Consider the following 13,777-nt stretch of genomic DNA (forward strand, 5'->3'; position numbering starts at 1 on the left):
CTCCTCTTAACCCGGGCTTCAGACCTGGCCGACTGGCTTATTGTCAGGTTTGGGAGTTACGGAGCGCATGACAGGTGACCAGTTTTGGATTTGGGCTTCAGGAGAAGCCTTCTTAGGCCCCTGGTTCAAACTCCTTGCATCAGGGAGGTGAGGGGAAGAATAACCAGACGGTTAGGTACTGGGTATCTGAGCATAATTCTAGGAAACACGGAAACTCCTCGTTTTCCGTTTGCCATGGGCTCATGCATGTATCTCCCTCAGAAACTTGAGAGCAGGGATAGCTGGCCTGAGGCCAAATTTCAGCATTTTTGAGAATTCTCTTGTAATGCATCACTTTAATATCAAAAGCCAACACTGATTTCTAGCATGGCAAAAGCAAATATTTTCAGAGGACATGATTAGTTTGATTTTTAACTTGAAAACCGGTGAAAACCGGTTGCGGGGCGGCGGGGCTTGGGGGGGAAGGGGGAAGATCCTTGTCATTTAAATGTCCGTCGACAATTCCAAATTCACATTTAAAACAGTGGGCCGGGCGCGGTGGCTCACGCCTGTAATCCCAGCACTTTGGGAGGCCGAGGCGGGTGGATCACGAGGTCAAGAGATCGAGACCATCCTGGTCAACATGGTGAAACCCCGTCTCTACTTAAAATACAAAAATTAGCTGGGCATGGTGGCGCACGCCTGTAGTCCCAGCTACTCGGGAGGCTGAGGCAGGAGAATTGCCTGAACCCAGGAGGCGGAGGTTGCGGTGAGCCGAGATCGCGCCATTGCACTCCAGCCTGGGTAACAAGAGCGAAACTCCGTCTCAAAAAAAAAAACAAAAAAACAGTGTAAACCGTCGGGAATGTTGCCAGTGAAGCAGTGACCCTTTAACAGTGTTGGGGCTCCCCTTCTCCCCATTATGAGGTAATCCTAAAAGGGGAAATGTTGCTTATCAAAGAATATTTTATACGTGAATGGCTCAAAGACATAAAGACGTGTGAGAACCACTATGCCAGAGGAAGGTGATCAAGACTGAAATTACCGTATTAGGCAAGATTGAACCACTGCACTGCAGCCTGGACAACAGAGTGAGACTCTGTCTCAAAAAAAAAAAAAAAGAAGAAGTTCAACTATCTTGAAACATGCTGTAAGGAAGCCCAGGCCTCAAGGAAAATCCATGTAAAGTTACATCAGTCAACAACCCCAGATTCTGTCCTAGCTGCCAGTACCAACCACCAGAAAAGTAAGAGAAGGAACTTCCAGATGATTCTAGCACCCAGCTGTTAAATATTCCTAACTGAGGCTCCAGATACTGTGGAGCAGAAACCACCCATCCCCTCCTGTGTCCCAAAGTCTTCATCTATAGAATCTGTGAACAAAGCATAATTTTTATGACACTAAGTTTTGAAGTGGCTTGGTACACAGCAATGGTAACTAGTACAGGTAGAGAAAGCCACTTTGAGGGAAGCAGTGACCTTAAGTGGGGAGATACAGAGAACTCTTCTACAAGGAGGAAGTCAGAAGAATAAATATGCCAGTCTTTTGCCAGTGCTTCCTGTTGGTAAAATCCAACCAAAAGCTGGAGGACAAGGTAGCCTGTTGATGTATTCTATACAAGGTCAGCTCACAGAATGAGAAGCAGGAAAATAGATCTAAAGGGGCAAACAAAAGTTATCTTGCTTGGGGCCACTTGAGGACTTTGAACTTTATTATGAAGACAATAGGAAGACATTGAAAGGTTTTAGGCAGGGGACTGATGATTATCCTGAAAATGATGTGCAGCTTTTATTAGAGAACAGATTAGAAACAGGGGAAGGCTAGTTAGGAATGTAATACAATTGATCAAGCCTGTGGTGATGGGACCCCAGGCTGTGGCAACAGTGGTATAAATGGAAACAGAAGAAAGAGATGTGAGAGGCATTACAAATAAAGGATTGACCAGATTTGTGGATCCATTCATCAGGGGATATAAAAATGAGGGAAGAGTAGACAATAATGCTAAGGTTTTAAGCCTTTTGGGATCTTGAGTTTACCTCTAGAGAATTTATCAGTTCCCTAAATTTCATCCATCGTTTTATGTGGAAGTCATGAATCTTCATCTCCATCCATGGTTTTGCCCCCTAAACTTGTCTTTCGCCTATGGCCTGCTGGACATTTCAACCTGATTGTCCTACTGTAACCACAAACGTAGGATATCCATAAGCAAACTCACAATCATCAGTTTACACAGTCCTGAATCACATATTTCTGTCAATATAGCATCTCTTCATTTCTATCATCTATGAGCCTTGACAGTACTGCATTTTTTTGATATGTCCATAATAACTCCTATTGCTCACAAGTGAAAAATTAGTTTTTGGAGTTAAGTTTGTAGAAGAGTGTTTGTCCAATATCTGAAATCTGTCAAAATTCTTTGAAGTATTCAGGCATTATCTTTAAAGGACTAATTACATACCATTAAGGTTCCAGTGGAATTTCCTCGATAAGTCTGCCACTTCTTCCCATCAAGACTATACATGATGATAAACTGAGAGATGTAGAGGCTGGAGAACTTCTGACGGGCACCCTGGGTCTTGATGCCATGAATAATCGTTGGTGCCAATAGATCCACCTACCAATGAAAGCAACACTTTTTAACTTTTTTTTTTTGAGACGGAGTCTGACTCTGTCGCCCAGGCTGGAGTGCAGTGGTGCGATCTCGGCTCACTGCAACCACTGCCTCCTGGGTTCAAGCAATTATCCCGCCTCAGCCTCCCAAGTAGCTGGGATTACAGGTGTGCTCCACCACGCCCAGCTAATTTTTGTATTTTCAGTAGAGATGGGGTTTCATCATGTTGGCCAGGATGGTCTCGATCTGTTGATCTGGAGATCTGCCTGCCTCGGCCTCCCAAAGTGCTGGGATTACAGGTGTCAGCCACTGTGCCTGGCCTATTTTAACCTATTTTTAAATGTAAAACTAATTATTGGCTTAGAAAGAATTTACATTGCTACAGATGTGTCCATCATTACCTTAGATGTGCAAGTGAAGCAGTCACCAATGTTGAAATGTGCATGTGTGTGTGAAGCTGTGGGATAAACAGTAGAAATGAATAGGAAGATGCTTATTGAGTTCCCAGCCTGCTTCTTGACAAACCAAACCACTACCAAATCATTGAGCCCCCATTTCCTACACACACACACACACACACACACACACACACACACACACTCTCTCTCTCTCTCTCTCTCTCTCTCTCTCTCTCTCTCTCTGTCTCTCTCTCTCTTTCCCCCTCTCTCTTTTGTGGACTCACATAAGCTAATGGACTCATATAAGCTAATGCTTTGCCTACACCTCAGCCTCACACCAAAGCCAATTTCCTCCTCTCTCCCCAAACCAGACCCACCCCAACATCACTGTCAGTGATGAACTGCTACACTTCCTTTGAGTGTTAGTTCAGAAACTATTTTCTCCTGGTGCTTCTATGCATCTACTTCACTTTATATATAACTTCCTTATAGCAAATTATTGCATCATATTATAAGGTTGCTTTGCTTTTCTGCTTTCCTTATTAGACTTAGATACTTAAGATAGTGAACCCATTTGAGTGACCTAAACTTTCTGTGTCTCAATTTATCTGTAAAGTGAAGATAATACTAGTTTTTATCTCAAAGGGTTGCCGTAGGGTTAAAGAGCACATGTAATGTGCTGAGTTCAGTGCCTGGCGCATACAAAACACTCAGTCAATATTAGCTTTTATATTCTCTCTAGTCCCAGCACCTAAAATGGTATCTGGTATAATACTGCTGTATAGCAAATGCTTTGGAATGAATGAGTGAATAATGGAACAGTAGTACAGAATGGGCACCACTTAAAGAAGAGGTCATGGACTGCAAGAACATTAGAAGTATCAGTTAGTGTTCTAACAAGCAAGTCAAATTTAGCATGTTTTCACAGATGTCTGACACATACAAATTGGACTGGTCATGACTCTTGTGTTTAATAACTGTCTCCTTTAGCTGACTGTAAGTTCCATTCATACACTCATTCAAAGAATTTTTTTAGCACTTCCTATGTGCTAATGACTGTTTTAGATACAGGGAATAGAGTTATAAACAAGAAACAAAGCCCTGCCCTCATGGAACTTACAGTCGAGTAGGGAAAATAGACCTTATATCATATATGTTTTTATTTGTTTACAGCATCAAGTAGTGATAAGTGCAGGAGAAAAATGAACAGGACAGAGAGTGTCAAGGTCTTCAGAAGTTGCAGCATTGTCTTTTTCCAGATTAGATGGTATTCCCCATTGAAGACACTTCATTTTACCTCTTGGTATTGTGGCATAAAAAACTGAAAGAACCAGGCACAAAAATCATGATTTTTACTGAATTGACTTGCACCATTTCTTCATATGGATACAGTGTAAGAGTTCTTTCTTGGACCAGTGACTATTGTATCTTCCAGCAGCCTTGCTAGAATAAAGCTGCAATAGAACAAGGCTACAATAAAGCCTTGGAAGCCTACTTATATTGTGCAACTGATGAATGCTTGCCAAACTACCAGGCTTATCTGCTTCATCTTCTTGTGCCTCTTCTACATTGTAATTGGCACCTGGGAGCAGTTTGGCAATTATAGACTCAATAGCTTCACCTATGTACCCAGCCAGGTGTTTCAGTGTAACTACAAGACACGTCTCTCTACTAGGAAGTAGGCAAGATGGTAATGAGTTTCATCATATAAAAGTACAACATTGCAGCTGCATGTCTCCATGGGGCCTGCTGATTTCCCCCTATGCATTGCCTGGTCTTGGCCACCTGGTGCTCCTCAAATCAGCCCAGCGCTCTTGTGCATTGAGGCCAGGTTGTTGTGCACTCTTCAGGCCTTCTCACAAGAACAAATGCCTTCTCCAACTCCCTTGCTTGTCAGCATCGCTTTCAACTCCATCTCCATGCTTTATTTTATAAAGTTACGAGATATACAAAAAGTTTAGCTGGATCTTAGTAGAACAGTTGGCAAAAACCACCTTGAAGATAAGGCGATTTAATACTGGTAGATGATAACATAATTAGGTGTATTTGTAACTGGTTTAATTACCATAAGTAAATAGTGATAGTTAATAGATGGTTATCAACTTAAAGGGAGCATTCCAGAAACAGTGTAGTACAGAGATTACCAATTAGGGCTCTGGAGCCCAACTATCAGAATTTGAATTTTGGGTTAGTCACTTATTAGCGGTGTGACTTGGGCCACAATAACTTCTCTATGCTTCAATTTCATTATCTGAAATGAGGACAATAGTAACATCTATATCACAAGGTTGTGATAAGGACTTAACAGCTTGATTTGTATTCTGCACATACTAAGGAAGTCTTGTCTACTTCAATATTTTGATTATGACTTTGCTGTAGTATTACCGAGTTTACTGATCAAATCAGTAGCTGGAAAAACTAGGAAATACTTTGGGATACTGAAGATTGGCAAGCTGAAACAATGGGCCAAATCTAGTAAGTGGAAACAACAGGGTGTATCCTTCAGTGTTCATTGGCTAGTCACAGGACACTCTATTTACTAGTCTTATTAGATTGTATCTAGTAAGGGAGATATAATTCCCCCCTCACAAATAAGAATGTTATTACAAAAAATTAAACGGAACAGACACAGGGCAGCCAAATAGATAAACATGTCCTCTACATAGGGACACATTTAAGGTTGAAAATAACCACAGAAATACAAGGTGAAGAGCATAACATGTGGTTTGGCAGAAGCATAAACAAACAAAAAATACTTAGGGATTAGTGAAATGCAGCTCGGATTGAGTCAAAATTGGCAGTGTCTGTAAAACAATGCTGTGGCATTAATAGACATGTTATTTGCAAAGACGGAAACCCAAATGTTTTCTCCATTTCCTGTTTGGGGTTCTAGAAGACATCTAGCCTAATGTTTAGGCAGAGAGGCTGAGTAGGCACTTCCAAGCTGCCCTCAGCTTTTGTGAGGCATGGAGGACACCATAAAGTTTCCATCTGTCTGTCCTTGAAGGGGTCTGATTTATCATATGTTGAAATGATAGTATTTTCAGATATGTTGAGTTAAATAAACTGTATTATTAAAGTGAATGTCACATTTTTGAAAACTTGGCTACTAGAAAATGTAAAATTACACATGTGGTTTGCATTTGTGAACCATTTGTTTTATGTTAAAATAAAGGGGATTGGAGGACTTTAGGACACCTGGGCAGTTGGAAGCATCTAATAATAACATATACTGTCTTGAGAGATGACGAGTTCAATATTATAGAAAATATTCAGATGTTCTAATCCCAGTAGAAGGACTAAAATACAGAAATAGGATATATCAGTATACTCAATTCTATTCCCATATCTCTTGTTCATGACTGCTTTTGTATAAATCATAAGCCATTCTGTTCTTCAATTTTCTCATATTCATAGAATTCTTTGAGTTTACAATAGGAATAAGTAATTCGATTGATTGAATGTGATACATTGTCCATCACTGATTAAATTTTCTAACCTTGATCCAAGAAAAGGGCTCCTTGGTGCTCCAGGCATTGATTGATCCGGAATAATGAAGTCTAGCCAGCTTTGGGGCCCACTGTCCTTTGCCCAAGTAAAGAAACAGAGATTAAATTAAATTCAATTCAGCCTAGACACCTGAGAGTAAAAGCATAAAGGCTTTATGGCATACCAGTAACAATTACTATCTAAGGATTTTGCTTATCTTTGTTGTTCATTTTATTTTCTAAAATTTATAATTTTGTTAATTGTTAGCACCTCGAATTAGCTGATACTGCAATTTGTTACCAGCACTACCAAATAATAATATTATTATTTCTTTTATTTTCTTTTTTCTTTTTTTTTAAGATGGAGTCTTGCTCTGTCGCCCAGGCTGGAGTGCAATGGCATGATCTTGGATCACTGCAACCTCCGCCTCATAAGTTCAAGCAATTCGCCTGCCTCAGCCTCCCAGGTAGCTGGGACTACAGTCACACGCCACCATACCCAGCTAATTTTTGTATTTTAGTAGAGACGGGGTTTCACCATGTTGGCCAGGCTGGTCTCGAGCTCCTGACCTCAGGTGATCTGCCTGCCTTGGCCTCCCAAAGTGCTGGGGTTACAGGCGTGAGCCCACTGCAGCTGACCAGGAGTCTTGTGAGCCACCATGCCTGGCCTATTATTTCTTTATTATACAATGTATGTTCATTGTAGAAAAATCAGAAATGAAAAGTAAAAATAAAAATAAGTAAAAAGATAAATAAAAATTTTAAAATGTAACCCTTCCACCTAGTGAAAAATGTTACTATTTTGGTATATAACTCTTAAGCCTCTTTTTCAAGGGGATTTTTTACCCCAATAAAACATAGGTTGGCAAACTTTTTCTGTGAAGGGCCAGATAGCTTTGCATATTATATGGTCTCTGTTGCAACTGTGTAACTGCTGTTGTAGCCATAGATGGTATGTAAATTAACGGATGTGGCTGTGTTCCAACATAAGACTTTATCATGGATGCTGAAATTTGAATTTTATAATTTCACATGTCATGAAATAATCTTTGCAATTTTTTCAATTATTTAAAAATGGAAAATCTGTTAATAGCTCACATGCCATACAAAAGCAGGCAGTGTGCTACATTTAGCTTGTGGGCAGTAGTGCTCTAAAACAATTTTTGAGAACTCTCTGTAGACCCTAGTCAAACTTTACCTTTAGTGCTCATAGGAAAGTATAGCTTCCTGCTACAATGAAGAGGATTGACTCAAGGAAGAAATACTGAAGGTAGGGAAGATATTTAAGGAGGCAGTGTCATTGCCCAGGTAAGAAATGATGTTGGCCTGAATTAAGATGGCTACAACAGTGGGAAGTGGAGAGGAGGAGATATTTTTGAGAGGCACTTATGGAATAGAACTAATAGAAGCATGGAGATGGATTCATTATCTGAGATTCTCCAACAGATCATTTAAAAAGATATAATCAGCCCAGGTTCTTGGGGCAAAAATAATAGTATTTACCATATTGTCCTGAAGCTGTAATTTGAAAATCTCTAATGCGTCCAGAAGCCATTCCCAAGGGAGTCTGACACTCTGAAATGAAACAGGTGGAACACAGTAACTATAAGTGCACAAAATTCAACTTCTCAAATATAAGTCAGTGAAAATGGGAGAATGTCAACATGCTCATATTTTTTAGTGCTTATATGTGCCAAGAACTGTACTAAATGCTTTACTGTATTAGTTCATATGATTCATCCTAACAGGTGCTACAATGATTCACATTTTACAGCTGAAGAAACTGGGGTCCATACATAAATAGACCAGTGGTTCTCTTATTTGTTTAGGGTTTAAATCTCCAAACTCTTCCAAGTAATATTTATAAGTTATCTGGTAACTAAATCAACATTAAATTCCAAAATCTGCTACTAGAGATCTTAGAGCTTTACCAAGTTGTGAAAATGAGGGATTTTTGGGGGGTCAATTATTTAGAGCTTCAGGTTCAAAGTTTTCAAAACTTCGAGTATATCTGCCCTCCTCTGACAACTCTGATGATTTCTACCAGCAATATTCATTTTAAATTTGATAAGGATGTAAGCTTGTATTTATTTCCGGACACAAGCAACCATTCCAGAAAGGAGGAAAGCTGTAAAGAAGTAGGCTGAGTAGGTAGGGAACCTCTGACCACATTGCTACTCACTGTTGTTGTACACCAGAAAAAGTGTGCTCATCCCAGCATGTAGGTGCTCGCCAATAAGGCATTCTACCCGCCAAATTCCAGCTTTGGATGGTAACATTTCCACTGTCTCAAAAACACCTTATAAAAACCAAAAGGAACAAAAATTATTTCTTTTCATTAAAAAATGAGCATGAGATACATTGGTTTATGTGAAATATCAGAGGAGACCTACCAAATTTTGTAGTTCCACTACTCTTGGACCCCTCAAACCCAAAGTGCTTGCTACATGACCTCTACAGTTCGGGGTCATGGAAATTTAGTTCTGACCACTCCCTTCCCCACCAGGAAATGAGAAACAGCGTGACTGAATTCTTTGATGGTGGGGAAAGAGAATGCTACCGCATTATGGTTGACCTACACTCCCAGGGATTTTCTGAGCAAAAGGTGTGTTTCCCATTGGCCAGATGTAGACTCTGAAAGAGTTAAGTCATGGTGAGTTCCTACTGGATTCAGTCCACTAGGGCTTCCTAGAGGGGTAAAGTTACCCCAGCAACAAGAAGCTACAGGTGAACACTGAGGGCTGAGAAATGAGTCACAAGTGACCACCCAGAATAAAGGTGGATGAAACCAGGTCAAGGGGATTTCATGACACAGTCACATAAGGGAGTCTCTAAAGAGCCCTGAGAAAGTGCCCTGCAGGAGAAAGAGTCAACTTTAAGTATTGCCAGGCACAAACAGTGTGAAGCTGGTTTACAACAATGGTGTCAGTTGTAAGTAGGTAAGAACTGTCCTAACCCCTTACTTTTAACCTATTCGTGCTGGAGTTCAAAACAGCAGCTAGCAAGGGGTTGTGGGGAAGCACGACCATCACAAGGTACAGAAAGAGAGGACTCAACCATGTCTCCCTTTCCCAGTGCAGACTTCCAGCCTGACGCAGGCTTAAGTTGAAGGAGGGGAGATTGAAGTTAAATCAAGTTCAGAATTTTGATTAATATCTTGGAGTGGACATTGTAGTTTCTGATTTGAACTGTATTTGTGACATACAGTGACTTTAGTCCTGTTTATTACTTAAGAGTGAGCAGAAAAGTTACAGGGCTTATCAGAATTTTTACAAAGCAAAACGGGAAGTTTACTCCCACTATTAAACCGGAGTTTTTTTTAGAGACAGGGACTTGCTCTGTTGTCCAGGCTTGAGTGAAGTGCTGCCATCATAGTTCACTGCAGCCTCAACCTCCTGGGCTCAAGCAATCCTTCCGCCTCAGCCACCCAAGTAACTGAAACACCACATGCCTGGCTAATTACTTTATTTTTTGTAGAGACAAGGATCTTGCTTTGTCACCCAGGCTGGTCTTGAACTCCTGGCCTCAAGCGACCCTCCTACCTTGGGCTCCCAAAGTGCTGGGATTACAGGCGTGAGCCACCACACCTGGCCACGCCTATTTTAAAAGGGCAGTGGAGAACCAAAATAAAATTGTATTCTGACCAACATTATGAGTAGTGTTTAATCAATATACTGGCTACATACATAAACAAATCACTCTTTGGATGACTACTGGTGCCTTATGGGATTTGAGGTGGTAAGTGATAAAGGAATAAATTCCTTTTCCGTAAGAAAGTAAAGTGACATTAATTATCCATTTATTCTGTTCTACTTCCTTTTTAGTAATTTTTCTATATCTGAACTTACCTTGTTAATTTGCTAATTAATTATTATTATTATTTTGAGATGGAGTCTTGCTCTGTCACCAGGTTGGAGTGCAGTGGTGTGATCTCAGCTCACTGTAACCTCCACCTCCCTGGTTCAAGCGATTCTCCTGCCTCAACTTCCAGAGTTGCAGGGACTACAGGCATGCACCACCATGCCAGGCTAATTTTTTGTATTTTAGTAGGGTCAGGATTTCACCATGTTGGCCAGGATGGTCTCAATCTCTTGACCTTGTGATCCTCCTGCCTCAGCCTCCCAAAGTGCTGGGATTGCAGGCATGAGCCACCACGCATGGCCTTCGTTTGCTAATTTATTTATCTCCCTGTAGGTTTGAAAAAGTGTTATCTGAGAGCATGGAGCTTGTCTGCTTTGTTCACTGATTGTGTTCCCAGTGCCTAGACCATTTAAAGTAAGTACTGAACAAATAAAGTAGGTAGAAGAAAGAGCACAAATGAGCTCATACCTGGATAGAGATTGTACACTGCCATTTTATATTCCTCTTTTTTCCGTACAGTGAACACATGTCCACTGAAATGAATAGAATGGATGTTTTCATTGCTGCCCATGCTGAGCAGATACCATCGAATCCTTTGATCCTGAGCCATTACTAAGCCGGGTAGTGTATCCATTATGTAGCCATTGATTGCTGGAGAAGGACACAGAAAAGCCTGTTAAAATCTATTGTAGTAGTTTCTTTCCCTCCACTCCACCAAAAACACTGACATCTATGAGAATTCCACTCCCACAGTTATACTCTAAATAAATACAATGTTCAAGTCTCTGGATCAAATCTCATTTGTCAAAGTGCAATCCGCATTTCGCAGTGGTCATGTCTGGATGTGGAATATATTACCATGGAAGCGATAATTCTCTTTAAAAGTGGGATCTTCCATCTGGACATTGCAGGGAGCCCTGCAGTTTCTTTCCATGTTTTCAGTGAAGTACCAGCTTTTGGTCTCATCAAAGATAGTGAAAAACAGAGCAAATTCTTGTATTGTCACTTGTCTCCCATGAGCAGGGTTCAGTGTGTTAGTGTGGCAGACCAGAAGGGGTCCAATCAGGCCTGAATGCACATCTTTTTCCTAGGGAGGGAAGACATCGATCCTATGAGTATAAGCTCTCTCACCTATGAACCAGAGTGGATTTCTCATGAATTTTTATGCCACTCCAGCCTGCCTCCCATCTTCCAAAAATATAATTCATCATCTTCAGTAGATTCCAGAATGACCTTTCTAAAACACAAATATGATGATCAACTGTCCTATTTAAAGCTTCTCATTGCATGTAGGATAAATACCAAAATTCTTAGCACACAAAGACAATTTCTTTTAAACCAAAAAGTGGTCAGCACAATGGATACCTGCTTACCAGATCAACATCAGAGAAATAAGCCCAGGCTTTGCAGTCAAACTCATCTTTAGTGGGTGCCATATGATGCTGCACTTTCCAAAAGTAAGTTTTGGTTTCATTAGGCTTGACAAAGGTTTTTCTAGGTTCTGCTCCTTGCCTCTGATCTTCTTCATAAGAAATAAGGCTAGAATAGAAGGAATAGGGACGAGAGGCCTGATTTTTGAAAGTTACCTGCAGGACGATAACAACAAAAAAAAGCAAGAATAATCTTCTAGGATCGTAAAGTCCTTAGGGTTTACATCTCTAAAAGAAACACCTATCTTTTGGTCTTTATCGAAGTTTTTAATACCCTGGAAGAAGTGGTACAGAGGATGGATGCTGTTAGAACCCAAACTTACTCCTGAGGAGGTTTTGAATTCTAGATTTAAGGCACAAACTCAAAGTTGCAAAGGAGAAAATTCCTATACACTTAAAAGCAATTCCAAACTAAAAGGGAAAATGTCACTGCAGGGGTTTTCAGAGACTATAATGCCCGGAGTTGATATGTAAGCTAAGGTTCTTCATGACAAATTCTAGAATGAATGCATATTATCTTTTTTAAAAAGGCTTATTTTCCAGATTAAAAATTGTACATATTTATCATAGAATATATGGAAAGTAAAATAAGGCAGAAATTTCCCACAATTCCATAATTTTAGATCCTTCTGTATCATTAACATAAACAATCAATTAATTGAAGCAGTGAATAGCTATTTTCAGAAAAACATTAACTACTTTGATCTTTGGTTCACACAATGCACCAAAATAACTTTTAGTCTACAGGAAGTATTAAAAAGTTAAATGTAAAAAATTAAACTGTAACAGAAAGTTGAAGAAAGTATAGGTGTTTTTAAAAAAATCTCTGGATACGTAAAAATTTTTGCAAACATAAAAGCAATGAAAGCGTTAAAAAGTAAAGAATAATGGGTTGCTACCTAAAAATTAAAACCTGTTTTATTTCAAAAAGCATCATTTATAAAATTTAGAGAAAACAAAAACTTGAAGAAGTACTTCTCATTAAAATGTTCAGTGCTTTCCTATCTAATCTATAAGTTAATATAATTAATAAGAAAAGCAGTTCGTCCATGAAAGACAAATGTGCAAGGGACATTACCAGATAATAAGAAAAACTCTTAAGATGTTCATATACATTGCACTTCTGGAATTTTATCTTAGAAAAACTGTTATGATTACAGCATTATTTATATAGTGAAAAAAGAAACTGTCTAATAGGTTGTTCAAAATAAATGGTTACATAAACTATGGTTCCATAAGTTTATATAATAGACTATTATGCAGTATTTTAAAAACATACATAGAAAGTGTTTCTAATGACATAAGAAATGTTTTTGATGTGATATTTAGTCAAAAAACAAGTACCAGTATTCTGTATGGTATAATTTGAATACATAAAGAGAAAAATACATAGGAAAAATGTAAGAACATACACAAAAATAATTATGGAATTATTTTTCTACACTTTAAACATTTCCAAAAGTGAGAATACATTATAGTCAGCAAGAAAATAAATATGTAAGATTAATTTTCTTGGCCAGGTGCGGTGGCTTATGCCTGTAATCCCAGCACTTTGGGAGGCAGAGGCAGGTGCATCACCTGAAGTTATAAGTTCGAGACCAGCCTGGCCAACATGGCGAAACCCCGTCTCTACTAAAAATACAAAAATTAATCCCAGCTACTCGGGAGGCTGAGACAGGAGAATCGCTTGAACTCAGGAGGCGGAGATTGCAATGAGCCAAGATTGTGCCGCTGCATTCCAGCCTGGGTGACAGACCAAGCCTCAGTCAAAAAAAAAAAAAAGATTTTCTTCTAATTTCATTGTCCTTAACTCACCATGATATTATCTTCAACTTCTGCTCTTATATATGGCCCCAGGAGTCCCAAATGTTCATTTAGTTCTCCACGGTATAAGGGCTGAGTAAAGGAGCCATCAGTAAATTCCTGGAAAACCACTTTCTTGAACTGAGGGACACTGCCACTGTGAGCCCTGGAGAAAAAAAAGCAGAGGAAAAGCAATAATTTTATGTA

At 39.6% G+C, this 13,777-nt stretch overlaps 1 protein-coding gene across 4 annotated transcripts in view; it reads right to left on the reverse strand.

Moving 5' to 3' along the window:
* The window catches only part of F8 (coagulation factor VIII), a 191,283-nt gene that overhangs the window by 35,146 nt on the left and 142,360 nt on the right, over positions 1 to 13,777 (reverse strand). For all 4 annotated transcript variants that reach the window (XM_032265302.1, XM_032265300.1, XM_032265301.1 and 1 more), the window contains 8 exons: positions 13,583 to 13,736; positions 11,711 to 11,923; positions 11,196 to 11,424; positions 10,806 to 10,988; positions 8,659 to 8,775; positions 7,980 to 8,051; positions 6,488 to 6,573; positions 2,438 to 2,593 (listed from right to left, as the gene is read on the reverse strand). In XM_032265302.1, coding sequence (XP_032121193.1) covers positions 2,438 to 2,593; positions 6,488 to 6,573; positions 7,980 to 8,051; positions 8,659 to 8,775; positions 10,806 to 10,988; positions 11,196 to 11,424; positions 11,711 to 11,923; positions 13,583 to 13,736 — 1,210 coding nt within the window. The remainder of the gene's footprint in view (positions 1 to 2,437; positions 2,594 to 6,487; positions 6,574 to 7,979; positions 8,052 to 8,658; positions 8,776 to 10,805; positions 10,989 to 11,195; positions 11,425 to 11,710; positions 11,924 to 13,582; positions 13,737 to 13,777) is intronic.

Source organism: Sapajus apella, unplaced genomic scaffold (genome assembly GCF_009761245.1).
Source record: "Sapajus apella isolate SASKATOON/1434 unplaced genomic scaffold, GSC_monkey_1.0 scaffold149, whole genome shotgun sequence".
Taxonomy (NCBI): Eukaryota; Metazoa; Chordata; class Mammalia; order Primates; family Cebidae; genus Sapajus; species Sapajus apella.